The 18,555-nt window shown below is 65.1% G+C and overlaps 4 protein-coding genes across 4 annotated transcripts in view; 2 read left to right on the top strand and 2 right to left on the bottom strand.

Annotated features, from left to right (window-relative positions):
* Positions 1-18,555, bottom strand: part of ACLY (ATP citrate lyase) — an 89,669-nt gene that overhangs the window by 33,832 nt on the left and 37,282 nt on the right. The gene's annotated exons all lie outside the window — the stretch shown is intronic.
* On the top strand, positions 739-7,354 carry FKBP10 (FKBP prolyl isomerase 10). Its single transcript, XM_074926674.1, has 10 exons — positions 739-1,330; positions 2,805-2,950; positions 3,248-3,437; positions 3,660-3,805; positions 3,919-4,108; positions 4,452-4,597; positions 4,913-5,102; positions 5,333-5,475; positions 5,626-5,789; positions 6,056-7,354. The coding sequence occupies exons 1-10, from the start codon at positions 1,128-1,130 to the stop codon at positions 6,239-6,241; spliced, it is 1,704 nt and encodes a 567-aa protein (XP_074782775.1). The 5' UTR covers positions 739-1,127; the 3' UTR covers positions 6,242-7,354.
* Positions 7,589-14,068, bottom strand: NT5C3B (5'-nucleotidase, cytosolic IIIB). Its single transcript, XM_074926675.1, has 9 exons — positions 13,841-14,068; positions 13,416-13,514; positions 12,918-12,987; positions 12,346-12,392; positions 11,809-11,894; positions 11,539-11,628; positions 10,510-10,672; positions 9,301-9,501; positions 7,589-8,977 (listed from the first exon to the last, which is right to left on the bottom strand). The coding sequence occupies exons 1-9, from the start codon at positions 13,841-13,843 to the stop codon at positions 8,867-8,869; spliced, it is 870 nt and encodes a 289-aa protein (XP_074782776.1). The 5' UTR covers positions 13,844-14,068; the 3' UTR covers positions 7,589-8,866.
* On the top strand, positions 14,366-18,513 carry KLHL10 (kelch like family member 10). Its single transcript, XM_074926650.1, has 5 exons — positions 14,366-14,740; positions 15,227-15,716; positions 16,306-16,923; positions 17,536-17,685; positions 18,146-18,513. Exons 1-5 carry the CDS (start codon positions 14,553-14,555, stop codon positions 18,509-18,511), a joined length of 1,812 nt encoding a protein of 603 aa, XP_074782751.1. The 5' UTR covers positions 14,366-14,552; the 3' UTR covers positions 18,512-18,513.

Below are 18,555 nucleotides of genomic sequence, written 5' to 3'. Positions count from 1 at the left end.
TGCTGGCTGGTGCCAAGCCGGTGGCCACTGGCCCCGCGCGGTGCCAGATCCCAGATCCCAGGGCCCGTCGTGCCAGGCCTCGGCGCGGCCGCGCTGGCCCCCGCCCAAGGCCGAGGCTCTGCCGGCGGCTGGACGGCGGTGTCGGGGGGGTCACAGGGGTCAGGACGCCGCGGAGGTGGCTTGTGCCCAGCACGTCCCTGGGGTCGCCGCCGTCACCCCTAAGGAAGCGCTCGCTGGCCCCAGAGTCAGGCCCCGACCCCACCGTGCCGGGGGGAGACCCCCGAGTCCCCCCGAGCGGTGCTGAGGTTGCTCAGCCCCAGCGCGGTGCGTTGGGGGGCTGCAGAGCACCCCGAGTCCCCGCTCAGGGACCCGCTGGCGCTTTGCTTGAGCTTCTGCTCTCAGCAGCAAGTGCTGCCCCTCGGGGAGCCGGGTTCGGGGTTCGGTGGGGGGGCCTGTCGCGTTTCCCACCCGGGACTTGCCCAGGGGTCCCCGGGGTGCCCGGGTTTGGGGGGCGGGATGTGCGGGTGACACGTACTGCTGCTCCAAGCTGGGAAAGACTGCCAGAGGGGTAGTTTCACATTTTTAATCATCGCCATTCGGCAAAAGATGTTTTTAAAACACCGAATTCTTTGCTTTTGCTCCACGGAACCGCTGCGGCCCGAGCAGCAGCACCCCGAGGCGCCGGCGCGGGAGGAGGCCGCGGGGGGAGCACCGGCAGCACTAGGACCCGGGGCGAGCGGGGCTGGGCTGGGACCTCCAGCTCCATCAACTGGCTTCCAAACAGCTCCCTCCAGCCTTCTCCTTCGCAGAAGGAACGGCCCAGAAAAAAAAAAAAAAAAAAAAAAAAAGAGAGAGAAAGGGAAAAAAAAAATAAAGAAAGAAACTTTCCTGACGTGGAGCTTTGCCGCTGTGACTTTTCTCGCCCAGCCCCGACGCCGCCGGCCGGGGGGAATTGCCCCGGCGATGCCGTGGGGCCGGCGGTGGTGGGAGGTGGCTGGGGGGGCCGAGGCCCGCGGTACACGTGGACAGAAATTCCAGCTCGGCGGGGCTGGGTGGCGGCTGCGGCGCTCGCCCCACCTCCCGCCTCCCCCCGCCGAGCCCTTCCGCCGGCTGCAGCCGCCAGCGCCATGGCCCCCGGCAGCCGCCGCCTCCTCCTCCTCCTCCTCAGCATCCTGGGGGCCCCCGGCCTGGGCGACCCCGGCCCCCTGGAAGACGTGGTGATAGACAGATACTATATCCCCAAAATCTGCCTGCGGGAAGTCCAGATGGGGGATTTCATTCGCTACCACTACAATGGGACCTTTAAAGATGGCAAAAAGTTTGACTCCAGGTATAGCCCTCGGCTCTTTCCCGGCTGCATGCGGCCCCGGCCGGCCCTGCGCTGCGGGGGGGTCCCTGCATGCCTCCCCCCCCGCCCGCCTGCGTGTCCCCGCCGCACCCCCGAGGGCAGCGGGCAGCCAGGCGGGAGCAGGCAGCCGCCTGCCCGGGCCAGCCCCCGGCCCCGCGGCCTGGACCCCTCGGAGGGCGTTTGGCGGGTGCTGGGGGCGAGGACGGGGAGCCCGGGGGGGCCCCAGCGTGGCCCTGAGTGAGCTGCCGAGCGCAGCCCCCCTGCCCCCCCTGCCCCTCCTGCCCCATTTCCAGCCCCTGCCCGTGCCCCCGCGCCGCTGCCGGGGGGTTGGCAGCAGCCCCCCACCCTCCGGGGGGCCTCAGTCCCGGGGTGCTGCGGGGTGCAGGGAAGCCCGTCCCGGGCGCGGGCAGGATTTGGCCCTAAGTGAGACATTTTACACCCAGAACATGTATTTGCCTGTGCTGCACCGGCGGGGAAAACACTTCAACACTTTGAAACGTGGCAGCGGCGAAACCCGTTCATCACCTCAGAGGCTTCGCTCTGCCTGGGCTCATTTTCCTCGGCCCCTGCACCGACCTTGCTCCGCTCCCGCTGCTGTAAACCCGCGGTGGTGTTGGTGCAGCCCCTGATTTGCACCACCGGGAGCGGGGGCAGGATCAGGGCCACGGCGAAGGGGCAGAAAAAAACCTGGGCAGATGCTGAGGCTCAGCCTCAGCCCCACGTAGGAACAAAATCTTTGCAGCGGGGCGATTTTCAGAGCCCTGGCCGGCAAAGGGGTTCAGCTCCAGTTCAGTGTGTCTCCTCTTCCCCGCGAGCACGAATCGGGGTGAAAGCCGCTGAGCTGCCGCCGCACACCCCGGGCGCGGTGGGAACCCGGGGACATTCGCTGCTAAAATAATCCCTTGTCCCGACGACTGCAGCGAGCTGCCGGGAGAAAGCATCAGCTGCACGTTAAAGGGGGTGAAGGGTTTCGATTTATCTGAAATGGGCCCAGCTGCTTCTTGGAGTCTTTTAAGATTTAAAAATAAAAAACAAATTTGCAGTTTGAAAACGAGGCCTGGGACATTTTCTTTCCTCCTCGCTGCTTAAATCTCCAAATGTGCCATATGCAAAACGATTTGGAAGCAGCAGAAATCCTGAGAGCTGCCTGGTGCCGTGGGAGGCAGCTCCACCCCGGGCAGTGCAGGATTGATCCCCTCAGGATCGAGGTTCTGGGCTCTGCCTGCAGCACGGGGACTCGCTGGCTGGGGGGGGTTACCTGCGCCCCTGGAGAGGGGGCAGCCCCGTCCCCCCGCTCTGCCCCTGGGGTGGGCACACCGGGAGCCCCGCGCCGCCCCTCCGTGCTCGCAGGACCCACCCCGAGCCCTCAGCGCTGGCACTGAGCACCCCCAGCCCCAGCAGCCCCGGGGGCTTCGCCCTGTGCCGCCCCGCTGACGCCTCTGTCCCTTCGCCCCAGCTACGACCGAGGGGCCACGGTGGCCGGCGTGGTGGGCGTCGGGCGGCTGATCACCGGCATGGACCGGGGGCTGCAGGGCATGTGCGTGAACGAGCGGCGTCACCTCATCGTGCCCCCCCACCTGGGCTACGGCAGCATCGGTGTGGGTAAGGGGCCGCGGCACGGCGGGGGGACGGGGGGACCAAACCCCCGGGGCCGGTGGTAGCGGGGACAGAGTCCCGGTGCCCGGCCGGCAGGCGCTGGCAAAGGCGGCTCCGTGGCCAGGGCGAGCGGTGCGTAAGGAGGGCTCCCCCGGAATGAGGGGTCCCGCCCCCCCCCGAGCTCTGCTGCCTCCCGGGGGCTGGCGCGCGCTGCCGGCAGCCCCAGGGGCAGCGGCCTCGGGGGGGCTCTAGGGGACGGAGCCCTCGGCTTGGCCGGTCCCGCCTAAGCTGCCGCCCCTTTAGCGGGGCTGATCCCCCCGGATGCCACCTTGTACTTCGACGTCATCATGCTGGACATCTGGAACAAGGACGACAAGCTGCAGGTCACCACCCTGTCCAAACCCGAGCGCTGCAACCGCACGGTGGAGAACTCGGACTTCGTGCGGTACCACTACAACGGGACGCTGCTGGACGGGACCCCCTTCGACTCCAGGTACGCCGCAGCGGTGGGACGCGGCCTCGCCTCGGGGCTGGGGGCACCGGGGATGGCAGGGGGGGACACTGACAACGGGCCCGCGCTGCACCCCCGTGCTCTGCCTCCCCGCGCCCCGGCAGGGCCGGCGCAGCTCCAGGACCCCCAAAGCAGCCTCCTACGTGGCCCTGGGGGAGCTGGGGTGGCCCCGGAACCGTCTCCCCCCTCATTCCTCCCCTCCAGCTACAGCAAGGACAGCACCTACGACACGTACGTGGGCACCGGGTGGCTGATCAAGGGCATGGACCAGGCGCTGCTGGGCATGTGCGCGGGGGAGAAGAGGAGCGTCATCATCCCCCCGTTCCTGGCCTACGGGGAGAAGGGCTACGGTGAGTCAGGCACCTCCCCGGCGTGCCCGGCCCCTTCCCTCCCTCCCGGCTCCGTGCAGAGCCCCCACGGTGCCCCAGGACCCTCGTCCGGCTGACCCGTGTCCCCTCCCCAGGGACCGTGATCCCGCCGCAGGCGTCGCTGGTGTTCAGCGTGTTGCTGGTGGATTTCCACAACCCCCGCGACGGCGTCTCCCTGCAGCACCTGGAGGTGCCGCCGTCCTGCAAGCGCAGGGCTGTGACCGGCGACTTTGTCCGCTACCACTACAACGGGACGCTCATGGACGGGACGCTCTTCGACTCCAGGTGTGGGGAGGGGAGTGGCCGAAGGGGGAGACCCCCTGGTGTCCCCTCCTGCCCCCCGATGTCCCCTCCTGCCCCCCGATGTCCCCTCCTGCCCCATGCTCAGCAGCCAGCTGCACGGAGAGGCTGGCGAACTGGCGGGAGATGGCAGAGAGGGCAATAATGGGATGAAATAGGCCCCAAAAGACAAGAGCTGTTTGCTGCACCCCTGGGAGCAAGGTTTGGGTCCTGGGGGAGCAGGGCAGAGGCTGGAGGAGGGGTGTGGGTTGGGGTGCAGGGGTCGGGGAGGGGGTTTCCCGGGCCCGGCTCTCCTGCACGATGGCACCGGGGGCTTCTCTCGCTGCAGCTACTCCCGCAATCACACCTACAACACCTACATCGGGAAGGGCTACATCATCCCCGGCATGGACCAGGGCCTGCAAGGGGTCTGCGTGGGAGAGCGGCGGCGGGTGCTCATCCCCCCCCACCTGGCCTACGGGGAGAACGGGGCAGGTAAAGGGCAGCCGGGGTCTGGTGTGAGCGCACGGCGCAGCCCGGGGCTGCAGCATCCCCCCCTCTGGCCTGGTGTGCCAGACATGACGTTGGGAAAGCGCTGGCCACGCGGGGCCAGCTCCTCACGCCGGGGGCCACCACCATCCCCAGGGCTCCAGGTGTCGCGGGGGGTGTCGTGGGCAGGGGTACGGCCGATGCCAACATGTGCAGAGCCAGGGCTCGGCGGGCGGCGGGGGGACGAAGCAGGGAAAGGCTTCACCGGCCCCGCGGCGCTCCAGCAGCTCCCCGGCCCCTCTCCTCGTCCTCCTCTTCCAGGGGACAAAATCCCCGGCTCGGCCGTGCTCATCTTTGACGTCCACATCATCGACTTCCACAACCCCGCGGACCCGGTGGAGATTGAGACCGTGTTCCGGCCCGAGGGCTGCAACGTCACCACCCGCGACAGAGACTTTGTCCGTTACCACTACAACTGCTCCTTGCTGGACGGCACCAAACTCTTCTCCTCGTGCGTGCTGCCTGCGGGCTGCCCCCCCGCCCTCCCCAGGGCCGCGTCCTGGCAGCGCCGAGCCGGGGCGGGCACCGCACGGGGCTGGGAGCGGGATGGAGGGCGCGGGATTTCGGGGCACAGCGGGATGGAGGGCGCAGGATTTCGGGGCCAGCAGGATGGGGGGCGCAGGATTTCGGGGCACAGCCCGAGGGGTTTTCTCAGCTCCGTGGTCTTTGTGTCTCCTGCAGCCACGACTACGAGAAGCCCCAGGAGGTGACCCTGGGGGCCAACAAGGTGATCGAGGGCCTGAACAGCGGCCTCCTCAACATGTGCGCGGGGGAGAGGCGGGTGCTCATCATCCCCCCCCACCTGGGCCATGGCGAGAGCGGAGGTAGGGGAGCGGTGTGCGGCTGCTCGCGCGGTGCAAACGGGGTTCTGTCTTGCTGAACCCCTCACCCCCCTCACCCTGAGGGTTTGCCCGTCAGGGCCGGCGCTTTGCTGAGCTCCCCCACGATGCGGCGGCTCTTGCTGGTTTTTTCAGCGCGGGGGGTGCCAGGCAGCGCCGTGCTGCGCTTCGAGGTGGAGCTGATCTCCATGGAGGAGGGGGTTCCCGAGGGCTACCTCTTCATCTGGCATGGGGAGCCGCCAGCGGGCCTCTACGAGCAGATGGACCTGAACAAGGATGGGGAGATCCCCCCCGACGAGGTGAGCGCCGGCCGCAGGCTCGGGGGGTGCAGGAGGGAGCGGGGGCGCACGGGACCCCAGCCCGGGCACTGGGGAGCTGAAGGGTTGTGCGGGGGAAACCCCCCAGCCCGGAGCATCGCGGGCAGGGCTGCGGCCGGGCAGGGACACCGCGGGCAGCCCGTGTCCTTGTCCCTGCCCCGTCCTCGGCACGGGCCGTGCCGCTCCCCGCCGTGCCCGGTGCCGGCTGCGCGGAGCAAAGCCACATCTGTCCCCCCTCCCCGCTGCAGTTCTCCGCCTTCATCAAGGCCCAGGTGGCGGAAGGGAAAGGCCGCCTCATGCCCAGCTCCGACCCGGAGAAAGTCATCGCCGACATGTTCAGGAACCAGGACCGCAACCAGGACGGGAAGATCACCGCCGAGGAGCTGAAGCTGAAGTCGGACGAGGACCAGGAGAAGATCCACGAGGAGCTCTGAGGCGCGGCCGCCGCTCTCCGCTGGAGACGGGACTCGTCCGGCCGTGCCATGGCCGCCCTCCCCCACCAGCCGCCCTGGGAACCTGCCCCTGCCCCTCCCCAGCCCTACGGGGGGGCATATTTTGATTTTTTCTCCCCCTATCACTTAACTGAGGGTTTTTTCATGTGTTCCTCCCGGGCAGGAAAACTCACCAACCCTCAACTGATAAACACAGGCAAGAAGGTGGGAAGCACCCACATCCTTGGGAGCCTCGATACCCCCCGGGACGGCAGCACCCGCGTCTCCTCGCGCCGCCCGTCCCCTCGCACACCCCGGCTCTGCCGACGATCCCTCCGCCCTGGAGCGGGGCCGAGGACGCCGGGGCCAGCCCCCGCTCCGCTGCCGCCCCCCGCGCTGGGCTCCCCCCGAGGGGCCGGGGCAGCCCCTTCGCCCTCAGCCCCCGACTGCACGCCCCGTCCCGCGCCGGCCTCCGCGCCTGCCCGCGCTGGGGCTGCAGGCGGGGGGGGGCCCTCCACTTCTGCTGCAGCGTTTTGTAGTTTAGGGTTGGGTTTGGTTTCTTTTTTTTATATACACATATAAAATTCTTTAAATGAGAGGAGAAATAGAGAAGCCTTCCGTGCCGGTCCCCGCTGCGGGCGCAGCCTCTGCTCCCCGCTGCCACCCTCCTGGGACAAGAGGCTGGAGGGGGCTCTGGTTCCCAGGGCCAAACCCTGACACCCCCCAGGCATCTGCCCCCTGCCCAGGCAGCGGGGAGGGACCTGGCAAACCCCTTGTCAGCCAGGAGAAAGAAAACAGAAAACCTCTCCCACCCAGGCCCTCAGGGAGCAGCATCGCCCCACCCGCATCCTCCCGCCCCTGCAGCGACAGCCCCTCAGTTAAGAAAAATCAGCCCAGTTTGATTCTGACGTCTAAATGCAGGTGATTAACTCGGCGCTCTCAGGTTTGCCAGTTGTGACCAGCCCGGCTCCATCCCCTCCCACCAGCTCCCAGAGCTTCTGCCTCGTTTGTCTCGCCGAGATGAAAGAAAGAGGAGAAGGTGCCAAGGTCCTCGCCCGTGCACCAAATAAATAATTCTAAAGGTTTCCAAGGAGTTTGCCTCCGTGTCAGGTTACTTCACCAGGAAACATCCCTGCGTGTCCGGGCCCAGGGGCATCGCGGGCTCCAGCACCGCCTGGGTGGGGCTGGCGGGAGAGACCCCAAATCCCGGGTCCTGCTGCAGCGCCAGCGCCGAGCGCCCGGGGCCGACCTGGAGCGGGGAGGGGGCTCAGCTGGCGGCGCCAGCGCCGGGGGGGAGCGGCTGCTCAGAGCCGGGGACAAACCACCCGCCTGGCCAGCTTTAGCCCACGTTTTTATTTGAAGGGGGAGCAGGGAGGCTCACGCCCAGAAGCCGCGCTGACTCGTCCATCGCGGGGAGGCAGCGGGGGCCGAACGCGGAGCAGCCCCGAGCTCACCGCCTCGTCCAAAGGCGGGGGGGCTGCGGCGGCCACCTGCGCTGGGCCACCGGGCGACAATAACGGCCCCGAGGAGCCGAGTCAGGGCTCACCCTGCCCCAGCCCCGGAGCAGGGAGGGGGAAGCAGAGTCCCGCACGGGGCTGAGTCAGGGCCCTCACAGCTTTCCGCCTGACGTCCCAGAGGTTACACGGGAACATGAGCTCAGCCCAGGATCAGCCCAGCAGTTTCAGACAGAAACACGGTTGGCTAAAATATTCCTTAAAACCCAAAGTGCTGCCGTTGGCTTCTCCTCCCCCACCCACACCCACGGGCCCCCAGCACCCAGCCCGCTGCCACCCGAAGGCCCCAGCCCAGCCCTCGGCGGACGAAGGTACTTCGTGCTCCGTGAGCAGCGTCAGACGAGCTCCGCGCGCTGGCAGGGACGACTGGAAATGATGTTTTTACGGCAAAAGCTGCGACGGAGCAAAAGGGACAGCGGGGCTGGGGACCAGGGAGCTGCAGGGCTGCTGCGGGGGATGCGGGGCTGGGCGATGCCAGCACGTCCCTGGGTGGCACCCCCAGAGCTCAGCCTGGGCACTTTGACGCCCACAGAAAACAGGACAAGAGAGAGACTTGTTTTCTTAGACAGGAACACGGTAAAACTAAACAACTTCCCTCTAAACCAGGTCTGTCCTCAAGCCACAGCAAACAATCTCCATTTCTGTTCTCAGCTGCTGAAGCACAGAACATCTCTGCATGAAATGGTTTGTTGTGGCTTCTGGCACTGCCTGGGATGGCGCCTGAGCAGGAGGATGGAGTCTGAGCAGGAGGATGGAGACGGAGCAGGAGGATGGAGACGGAGCAGGAGGATGGAGACGGAGCAGGAGGATGGAGACGGAGCAGGAGGATGGAGACGGAGCAGGAGGATGGAGACTGAGGGGGAAGCAGCAGAGCCGGGCACAGGTGGGGTGAGGGGAGCGGAGAAGCTTCCTCTGCCTCAGCCCTCCTGCTCCGGGGCCGACCGAAGCGGGTTAGTGGGGTCGGGGTGTCACAGCACGCGAGAGCCGGGGCAGGGAGCCCGCCCAGCGTCAGGATGGAGCCCAGCGGGTGCCGGGAGATCCGCTCCAGCTCTGCCGAGGGAAGGACGGGCACTGCCCGGGGCCGGGCTGAGGGGCCGGGACGCCCCTTCCCAGCTCACGTCTGGGTCAGGATGTACCGGAGGATCCCGTTGACCACATCCAGCGTCTCGTCGCTCTCCAGCACGATGTCGTAGGCATCCAGGTACTTCCCCCTCCGCTCTTCCACCTGCAGCACGGGCCGGGGTGGAGAGGAGAGGGGCGCAGAGAGAGGAGAGGACTGTGAACACCAGCAGCTGAGAACGACGCTGCTGCCCCCACAGTCCTTGCACCTCTCGATGCTACTGAAAAGAGGGTCAACAACCACCCTGACAACGCCCCAGCGCCCCAGGAGCTCATCACGCCCCCCCCAGCTCCCTCCACGGGAGCTCCTATGAATCCCTTGCACCCCCCAAATCACTTGGGCAGGCGCCTGCCCCTCTGTGCTGCCCCCGAGGCTTCCCACCCGGGGAAGGCTGGCAGAGGAGCAGGACGGCTGCTCCTCACCCCCACCTTGTCATTGAGAAAGCCAATCTTGAGGATGTTCTCCACGCTGGGAACGCCGTCTGCCATGGTCAGGTCACCCATGGAGTCCCCCAGCAAGATGATGCTCGTCCTAGTGCTCAGCTGCTGGAAATACTCCGTACCCTGCAGGACGCTGTTGTTCTTGTTGTAGGTGTGGATGAGAGGTCCCTTGAAACGCCTGAGGACTCCCTGTGCAAACAGGACAGACAAAGCCATCCCGTGGCCATCCCTGCGCTGCGCCGCAGCCTCAGGACCCTTGCTGGAAGAGGCAAATGGCGGGAGGGGGATGCTCACAGGGCCCCAGTTCTCATCTCAGAGACACTCCCAAGGAATCTGGAAACTCAACAGCCACAAAACACCTGGAGAGAGTCCCCAGGAGTCCCCTTTTGGAGCAAGCCCTTCCCAGACCGTGAGAACAACCCCAAAGGATCCTGGAGACCTCGTCCAAGGCTCTGCGCTGCCCTGGAGCTGGGCAGGGGCCTCGGGAAGCCGCGGTCGGGGGAGCTGCAGGGCAGGGCAGAGCCCTGGCAGAAGGCAGGACTGTCACGCTGTCCCACGCTGTCCCACGCTCCCCCAGGACTGCCTGTCCCGACACACCGCCCGTGGGAACACAGAGCTTCATTGTAAGAGACGTGCAACCGTCTAATGTGCGCTGGGACTTTTCAGGCTTTAGTACATCAACAAAAGCCTTCCAAGGCGCTCCAGAGGACATCTGGCCTTCCCATGGGGAGAGCCCTCCGTGGTCAGTTAACCCCGTCCTCACCCTGCCAGGACGGAGCGCACGGCGCGGGACACGGAGACGGCAGCGCCCGCTCTGCCACCAGGAAGTTTGAAAGGGGAAGAGTCCCCGCGACGGCGAGCAGGCCCTCGGCTGTCCCCACACTCTGCCTGCCCACCTCGTCCGTCCCCCGCTCACTCCCAGTGCCGCTCCAGCCCGGGGGACAGGGAACCCCTAACGCCCCAGTGCTGCTCCTCGGGGGGCTGCAGGTCACAGTCCCTGAAGGCGGCCGGGGCGGGAGGCCACGACCAGCCTCGAGAGCCCTCTGCGAGCCAGCAAGGCGCCAGCTCCAGCTCCAGGGATCAAATACAGGCGGCTTCTCACCCAGCGGTGCCTCTGTCAGAGGCGATGCAGCCCCCAGTTCCAGCCAGACTCTCCCCTCCGCCAGCTCACCGCACGCTCGCGCCGCGGGAACTCACGTTATCATCAAAGTCCATGTAGTTGGACACCACGTTGACGTTGGAGTAGAAGACGTTGGCCTGGCGTATGATCTCTTCAAGGATGTCGCCGACGCCAGCAGAGAAGATGAACAGGGGGACGTTGTACTTGTGCAGCTGATCGAACATCTCATTGAATCCGTCCCTAGAGCAGACGTGCCCATTACACAGCATTGCACCACCACTCCCAGCCCGCGGCGCGGTGCTACCCAGGACAGGCGCGAGCTCTGCAAAGAGCACGAGCGTTTCGTGGCACCAGCGTCCCCGTGGGGCTCTGTGTGAGGACAGGGGGTGCAGCAGGGCCCCAGGCCCCTCCCGGGACAGCGACCCAGCAGGACCACGCAGCACACAAACAACTCGCCCAGCATCTCCCGGCCACATCCAGCCTCTCCCGGGGCACAGGCGCAGCGTGTGCTGCGCGCGGGGGCTGCCAGCCCCCTCAGAAACCCTCCTCATGGACATGCCACGGGTCGGGCTCGTTGTGAGGGCGACCAGACAAACCGTGTTTCACTCTCAATCTGCCAGGACACGATTTCTGCGCAGAAGGGGAACCCGGGCTCCTGAAAACCTAGACGTACGGTACCATCTCCTCTCGGACACTGGCAGCTCCTTCAAACCAAGGCTCCCTGAGCCAGTTTCAGGCCCGTTGCTGCCTAGGCCAGCTTTAACAGCAAGTTTTAGCCCAACGTTTCTGTGCTGTGGTTGAAGTTTGGTGCTGAGCCAAGGCCTGGATAAGGCCCAGCAGTTACAGCACGTGGAGAGAGAAAAATCTCTCCTGGGAGAGGGGAGCTGCGTGCTGCCCCCCGCCTGCCCTGGGAAGAGGGAGCTCTGCCGGCAGCCAGGGAGCGAGCTCAGGCCGCAGCTCGTGGCGCTGACTTTTGGCTCTTTCATGATTCGAGCTCGGCCCCAGGAACGGAGATTTGCATCTGCCGCGCTGTGGGGACTGAGCGCGGACCAGGGTGAATGCAGAGACCCGACTTGCACGGCGGCAGCCGAACCCCGAGCCCGTACCTCAGCATCACCTCCGACTCCCTGACGATCTGGGCTATGTCACCCTTCTGGATCTTCTGCTGCGAGAGCAGCTCGTGGGCCCGGGTCCACCTAGGGAGAGGCAGCAGAGTGAGCTTGGGGGGCAGCAACCTTAAGGCAGTCAGAAAGATAAGAGCTAAAACTTCCTGGTGTTGCTGCCAGGCCTAGGGACAGTTCAAGCCTGTGTCTTGTAGTCCTCGGGGGCAAGAAGTTGCCAGGACAAGGTCAAGCTCATCCCCTACAAGCACTCACCACTCCACCATGAGGGGACGTTTCTCTTCCAGGGTCCGGTTGGGATCGATTTCAATGGGGTAGTAATGATGCAGCAGATCCTTCAGCTGGAGCGTTGTACCGACGGAAGAAGAACAGAGTGAGCATCACTTCTAAAGAGACTGAAAACAACAACAAAAAGCGTTCCCAAATTCCTCCAAAGCATCACACTTCCTAATGAAAAACACAACCCAAACCGTTTCACTGAGCAACTTCTCTCCGAGCAGCTCTGGGGATCTGGGAAGCGTTAAACCCCCCTGGCAGCCCGGCTGGCTCCCACCCTGCTTCAGATACCCCCCTGCCCCCCCTTATCAGACTGACAGTGCCCACAGCCGAGCACACAGATTAAATTTCCCTTTTTAACTTCTTCCATCGCCCCCGGCTGAACGCAGCCTGGGTGCTGGCCCCACTGTCCTGGCAGGAGGGCAGCTGTCACACGAGCCAGCCCAACCTCCCGGCCAGGGCTGGCGGGGACCAACCACGGCGCCGAGCAGCAGCGCCCGGCACGCCAGCGCCTACCTGCTTCTTGCCGTCCTCGCTGATAACGCGGCTGTTATCGAGGATATCTGTAAAGACAACAAAACGCCAGCGTTGCAGCCCAGACCCAGAAAAAGAAGCCAAAGGCAGCTCCAGCGCCAGCTCTTCCCAAACACGAGCCACGTGTGGCCCCAGCAGGGGCTCGCCGCGGGGGCCCAGCGCAGCGGCTCCCAGTGCCAACCCGCAGCAGGCGCTGGCCCTCGGGTGCTGCTGGGCTGGGGGAGAGCGGCCGCAGCGCCGGCAAGCTGCGGGTGTGGGTGTCCCAGGGAGGAGCAGCAAGGCCAGGAGAAGGCCAGGGAGGAGGAGGAGGAGGAGGCCAGGAGGAGGAGGAGGCCAGGGAAGAGGAGGAGGCCAGGGAGGAGGCTTCTGCAGCGGGCTGTGGGCTACCCGGGGGCCAGCAGCCACAGCTGCAAGTGGCCCGGAGCTGCACTGAGAGAGGAGACGACGGAGCGGTCAGGATGGGCAAAGGGGGGAGGCAGAGGGAGCCCCGGCGGCTGAGAACACAAACGCGGAACACAGGACTAACCACAGGGAAAACAACGGCTTCAACTCACTGTGCGACGTGGGGCAGCGTCTGCCGTTGCAGCCAAACCTGCTCAGCGTCATGTCGAAGTCAGAAATGACCTGGGAGGCGAGAGGAGGGCAAACGTGGGCGCTCTGCCCGGCCGGCGCTGCCGGGGGTGCTGCCGCCCGCGAGGGCGCGGGGAGGGTCCCGACGCGCCGCCAGCCCTGCGGCAGAGCCCTCGGAGCGGGCCAGAACCCCTCCCGCTCTTATCAGCACCAAATGGCTTAATCCTGCTGACACTGCCGTGGGTGGAGGGGGTGTCGGGGGGTGCCTCGTGTTCAGTTTGTGTGACGGGGAAGGAGAAGGCGCCTCTGGGGAGAGCCACCGGCCCGGCCGCCACGGGAAAACCAGCCCCGTCCTCCCTCCGCCTGCGGCTTCTCCCTGCGGAAGGAGCAGCCGGGCCGCGGCCGGGGGGGCTGCGGAGGGGGGTGCAGCTGAGGACGAGGACCCAGCGCCCCCCCCAGCCGGAGCCAAACTGGGCCGGTACCTGCAGCTTGTTGGTCCCCTGCTCCTTGATGGAGCGGATGATCCCCAGCACACGCTCCGGCTGCTGGATGCGGACGGTGGCTTTCTGCAGCTCCGGCACCTGCGGGCAGAGACCCCCCCGTCCAGTGACACCCCCTCATCCAGTGACACCCCCCCTCATCCAGTGACACCCCCCGATCCAGTGACACCCCCCCGCCCGGTGACACCCCCCCGCCCGGTGACACCCCCAGGATCCCAGGCAGCTCCCGGGGGCCGATGCCCTCCAGCCCCCCCCGTGCCCCCCGTCGCGGCCGTGTTCCCCCTCTCCCCCCAGGCCAGGGCCACGCTCCCGCGCCCTGCTCCCCCCAGGGACCCCGCTGCCCCCCGGCCTCTGCCCCCACCGCCCGCTGCTTCCCCAGCCCGGGCCCCCGCTCCCCCCGCTCTCACCATCGCTCCGCGCCGGGCCGGGCCGCGCAGCCGCGGGGAGGAGCCGCCGATGGGCGGGGCCGGGGCCGGGGGGTGCCCGGGGGTGTCCGGGGGTGCCCGGGGGGTGTCCGGGTGTGCCGGGGGTGCCCGGGGGGTGTCCGGGGGGTGCCCGGGGGGTGTCCGGGGGTGCCGGGGGGCTGCGCCTCCGCCCCGCGCCCGAAGCGGCTCCGGCCGGTGCCGGCAGTTGTTTCTCACCAACACGCCCCGGGCCGGGCAGGCGAAAGAGAAAGGATAAAGGTGAAACCCCGAAACCCCGGGAGGGCGCGGCGGGGGCGGGCTCGCCGTCAGCCCTCCCCCCGCGTCACCACAAAACCCGCCCGAAAAACCGGGCGCCGAGAGGGACGGGGGCTGCGGGCCCGGCGGCAGCTGGCCACGAGGGGTCGGGGGGTCCCCGTCCCCCCACTCGGCCCCAGCGGCTCCTCGCAGCCGGGCCGGGGGCACCTGGGCAGCTTTACACCCGCGGAGCTTTACACCGGGGCCAAAGGCCATTGCACGGGGGCGATCCCCCGGCGGGGCCAGGGCGCAGGGCCCGGGCTGGGGCAGCCATGGAGCTCCCCCCGGTCTGTGATGTCACGGCGGGGCAGAATTCCGAGCCGGCACAGTTACCGGGGCGCCAGGACACAGCCCGGGAGCAGCGGGCGGAGAAGCACCTTCTGCTGCCTCGGCCTGCAACATGGGTGACAGGTCGGTGCCCGCTGGCGCTTCGCCCTCGCACACGGAGTGGCACCTGAGCCCTCTGTCTTCCAGCGTCTTCAGCGAGTTTTGCCAGGCAGGGAAACTCTGTGATGTGATCGTCAGCGTCGGCGGCGTTGAATTCCAGGCTCACAAGCTCATCCTGTGCAGCTGCAGCCACTATTTCGGGTCAGTGTTTGGAACGAGATGGGATGGGGATAAACAAACAGGATTTCCTGGTCTGGGCCATGCTGCCCGGGTATCTCCAGGGCGTCCATCGGCGTAAAACCCATCCAGCAGCTCCCCGGAGTGCTGGTGCCCCCACGGATGCCAGAATTAATCCACAGGCCGGGATCTAACAGCAGCTCCGGCTGTGGTGGCTGACAAACCCCCCGCTGCCGGCAGGTTTCCCCCCACCACACCGATATTCTCTGATATTCTTGGTGAAGCAAGGTGACCACTCGCCCTGTTGCTCTCTGTCCACAGCCAGAGGCTGTGGCTCCTTTTTAAAACAACCAGCTAGTAAAATATTAATGAATAGGCAACGCGTCCTCCCAGCACAGGTACCGCTGGTGCCCAGATTGATTCCCAGGGAAAAAGGCACAAGGGTAACGGCATCAGCGTTTAACACAGCAAAGCTGTTTTTTCCCCCAACACTGCTTTGTTTTTTTTCAGGGTTTTGTTTGCCAGCAGCTGGACCAATGAGGAGAAAAGAGTATATAAAATCCCTGGCATTTCTCCTGAGATGATGAGGCTCATTATTGAGTACGCCTACACCAGGACGGTACCGATCACCGCTGACAACGTGGAGGGTTTGCTGGTAGCAGCAGACCAGTTCAACGTTATGGGCATTGTCACATTGTGCTGCGAGTTCTTAAAGTCCCAACTCTGTCTGGAAAACTGTGTGAGCATCTGCAGACTCACAGACTGTTACTACTGTCCTGACCTGAGAGAGGCAGCCTCCACATTCATCCTCCATCACTTCTCGGAGATAACCAAGGTGTCTGCAGAGTTCCCGGACCTCCCCCTTGACGACCTGAAGCTCATCATTGAGAAGGACGAGCTCAACGTGACGCAGGAGGAGGCCGTGTTCGAGGCAGTTGTGATGTGGATCGCTCGGGACCCGCAGAGCAGGAGGCAGCACATCGCCGAATTGCTGGGCAAGGTCAGTGTGGGCCCGGGGGCAGCTGAGCCAGGGCCGCTTTGCTTTCCTTGGCAGACTGGAGGAAACTGCAGCTTCCTACAGCAGCTCCCAAAGCAGCGACCTCCCAGCCCGTTAGGCTACTGCTACGCTGGGGCACGGGCCAAAGATCCTGCGCCGGGGATGGGGCAGAGCCTTTAAGTGCGCGTTTCCTCGTGTTTAGAGTTGAGTTTAACTGCTCCTCACATCCAGCAAGGGCCAAAGTTCACGTGGGGCGATGTTACCTCCACACACAGCGAGTTTATCAGCATTTGCCTCGACGAGCTCCGCTGCACAAGCAGCTGCGGGCATCAGGGCAGTTCCAGTCCGTGTCCGGGAGAGCCCCGGCCAAAGCAGAGGCACAATCCCTGCCGTGAAATCGAGTGATTTGACCTCGCACACCCCTTTCTGGGCCGGCTAAAAACTACACCTCTAATTGTCTGGTTCTCCAATAAGCTTCAGACAACAGCCCAGCCTGAAAGCAAAGCTGCCCGGCAGCGGAGCTCGCCCCGAAGGACACCACGGGGCAAACCATCTGCGTTCATACCCCAACCTGCTTTTTTGCATTTTTCAGGTTCGGCTGTCGCTGATGCAGACGGAATACCTCCTGACCAACGTCAAAACACACGATTACGTGAAGGACAACGAGGAGTGCATGGCTCTGGTCAGAAGCGCGCTGGCAGAAATACACGACCTCAACGCGCGGGGCCCCCCTCGCCCCGACGGCGCCAGCCCGCTCAGCCGTCCTCGCCTGCCCGGCGCCGTCCTCTTCGCCATCGGAGGCTGGAGCGGGGACAGCCCCACCAACACCACCGAGACCTACGACACCCGTGCGGACCAGTGGGTGCACGTCACGTGTGAGCAAGAAACCGCCCTCGCCTACCACGGCACCGCTTATTTACGAGGCTTCGTCTACGCGGTCGGGGGCTTCGATGGGGTGGAGCGCTTGAGCAGCGTCAGGCGCTTCGACCCGCTGGGGAAGACGTGGCAGCAGGTCGCGCCCATGCACTCGCAGCGCTGCTTCGTCAGCGTCGCCGTCCTCAACGACTCCCTCTACGCCCTGGGAGGGTTCGACGGCCACACGCGCCTCAACACGGCCGAGCAGTACAAGCCAGAGACAAACCAGTGGACGCTGATCGCCCCCATGCACGAGCAGAGAAGCGACGCCAGCGCGACCACGCTGCGGGGAAAGGTAAATGCGAGTGTTGGAAGCAGCTGGTGCAGGGCTGGCGAGCGGGACGAGGAAGCCCAGACACCAGCAGGCAGCTTCCGCAGCGAGCGGGCGCCCGGCCTGCCGCGCAGCACCCGGCCTCTGCTCCTGCTCCGGGCTCGTCAGCAAGGCAGAAAAAAGGAGCTGTGGGAGCAGGGAAGGTAACAGATGCTCCCTTTAATGTGATGAATCCCTCAAAGCAAGGAGAGTTCATGTAAACCTCATCCAGAAACTCCTGGAGCTGCGAAGCTCTCAGAGAGGCAGGAACCGAGGGGCACGGCAGAGGGGCTGAAGCTCCCCGCCAGCACTTTTCCTGGCCACAAGTGAAGGGCCGTGCCTGCCTGCGTCACACCCTTCAGGAAATAACCAGTCTGAATCCCGCTGGACAACTCGCTGCTCTTTTACTACTCCAAACCCACGATGACAGGGCCATTCCCATGAAAAAACAAAACAAACCGAACAGAAAACCCCACAGCAAACCAAGCCAAACCCCAAGGCCCCTCCCAAAAATCCAGCCACACCATTTTCTCTTCAGCGTGTTCTCCCACGCGGAGCATCACTGCCCTGCTCACCCTTTTTTCCTCCTACAAACAGGTGTACGTGTGCGGGGGGTTCAACGGGCACGAGTGCTTGTTCACCGCTGAAGCGTACGACGCCACCACGCACCAGTGGACCCTCATAGCCCGGATGGGGAGCAGAAGAAGCGGCGTAGGCGTGACCACGTACGGAAACAAAGTGTATGCGGTAAGGGAGAAGCCCTGGCACCGCCCAGCACCTGTACTCACTGCTGCTGATCGGCATTTCCTCAGTGTGCAGGCTGGCCCATTAGTTAAGTGAGATTTAGGGAAGGAAGCCAGAGCCAGGGTGGTTGGTATGACTCCTGAGAATATTCTCACCTGCACACTTTTTGTTATGAAAAACGTGTGGGTGATTTTTAAGCAGCTGCAGCGAAGAAATTCTTTTCTGCCACTGCTACAGCACAGGACATTAGCTCGGCCCCGTTTATCCTCTCCACGTGCTGCATTTAAACTCTGTAATGTGTGAAATTTTGTTGCACAAAACCCTCTCGGAGGCTCTGGGAAGAACAAGGGAGCAAGTGCTGAGCTTTGGGACATGGCGCTCGGGGGGGCAGGACCAGCCCCGTCCTCCTCCCGGCCGAGCTGGCGGGGGGGCCACCCCAACTCTGCACCTTTGGCACCCGCAGGTGGGAGGATGTGACGGCACCCACCGGCTCCGCAGCGCAGAGACCTACGACCCCACGACCGGCACCTGGCAGGAGATCCCCACCATGTTCAGTCCCCGCAGCAACTTCGGCATCGCGGTCGTGGACGATCTTTTGTTCGTGGTTGGCGGCTACAACGGCTTTACTACAACTTTCAACGTCGAGTGCTTTGACGCGAACGCCAACGAGTGGCGCGACGTCCAGGACATGGGCACGGACCGCAGCGCCCTGAGCTGCTGCGCGGTGCCGGGCCTGCGCAACGCCCGGGACTACGCTGCCCCGCGGGGAAACCCCCGGGGCAAGCAGCCGGCTGAGCCAGGGCAGCCTGAGCCGTTTCTCCCAAAATAAAAACCACTGATACAGGCCAAAAGAAGCAGTAGTACTTCCAACTT

The sequence above is a fragment of the Athene noctua genome, chromosome 25 (assembly GCF_965140245.1).
Source record: "Athene noctua chromosome 25, bAthNoc1.hap1.1, whole genome shotgun sequence".
Lineage (NCBI taxonomy): Eukaryota > Metazoa > Chordata > Aves > Strigiformes > Strigidae > Athene > Athene noctua.
The sequence above is the reverse complement of the archived record's forward strand: the minus strand, read 5'-3'. Positions and strand labels throughout refer to the sequence as shown.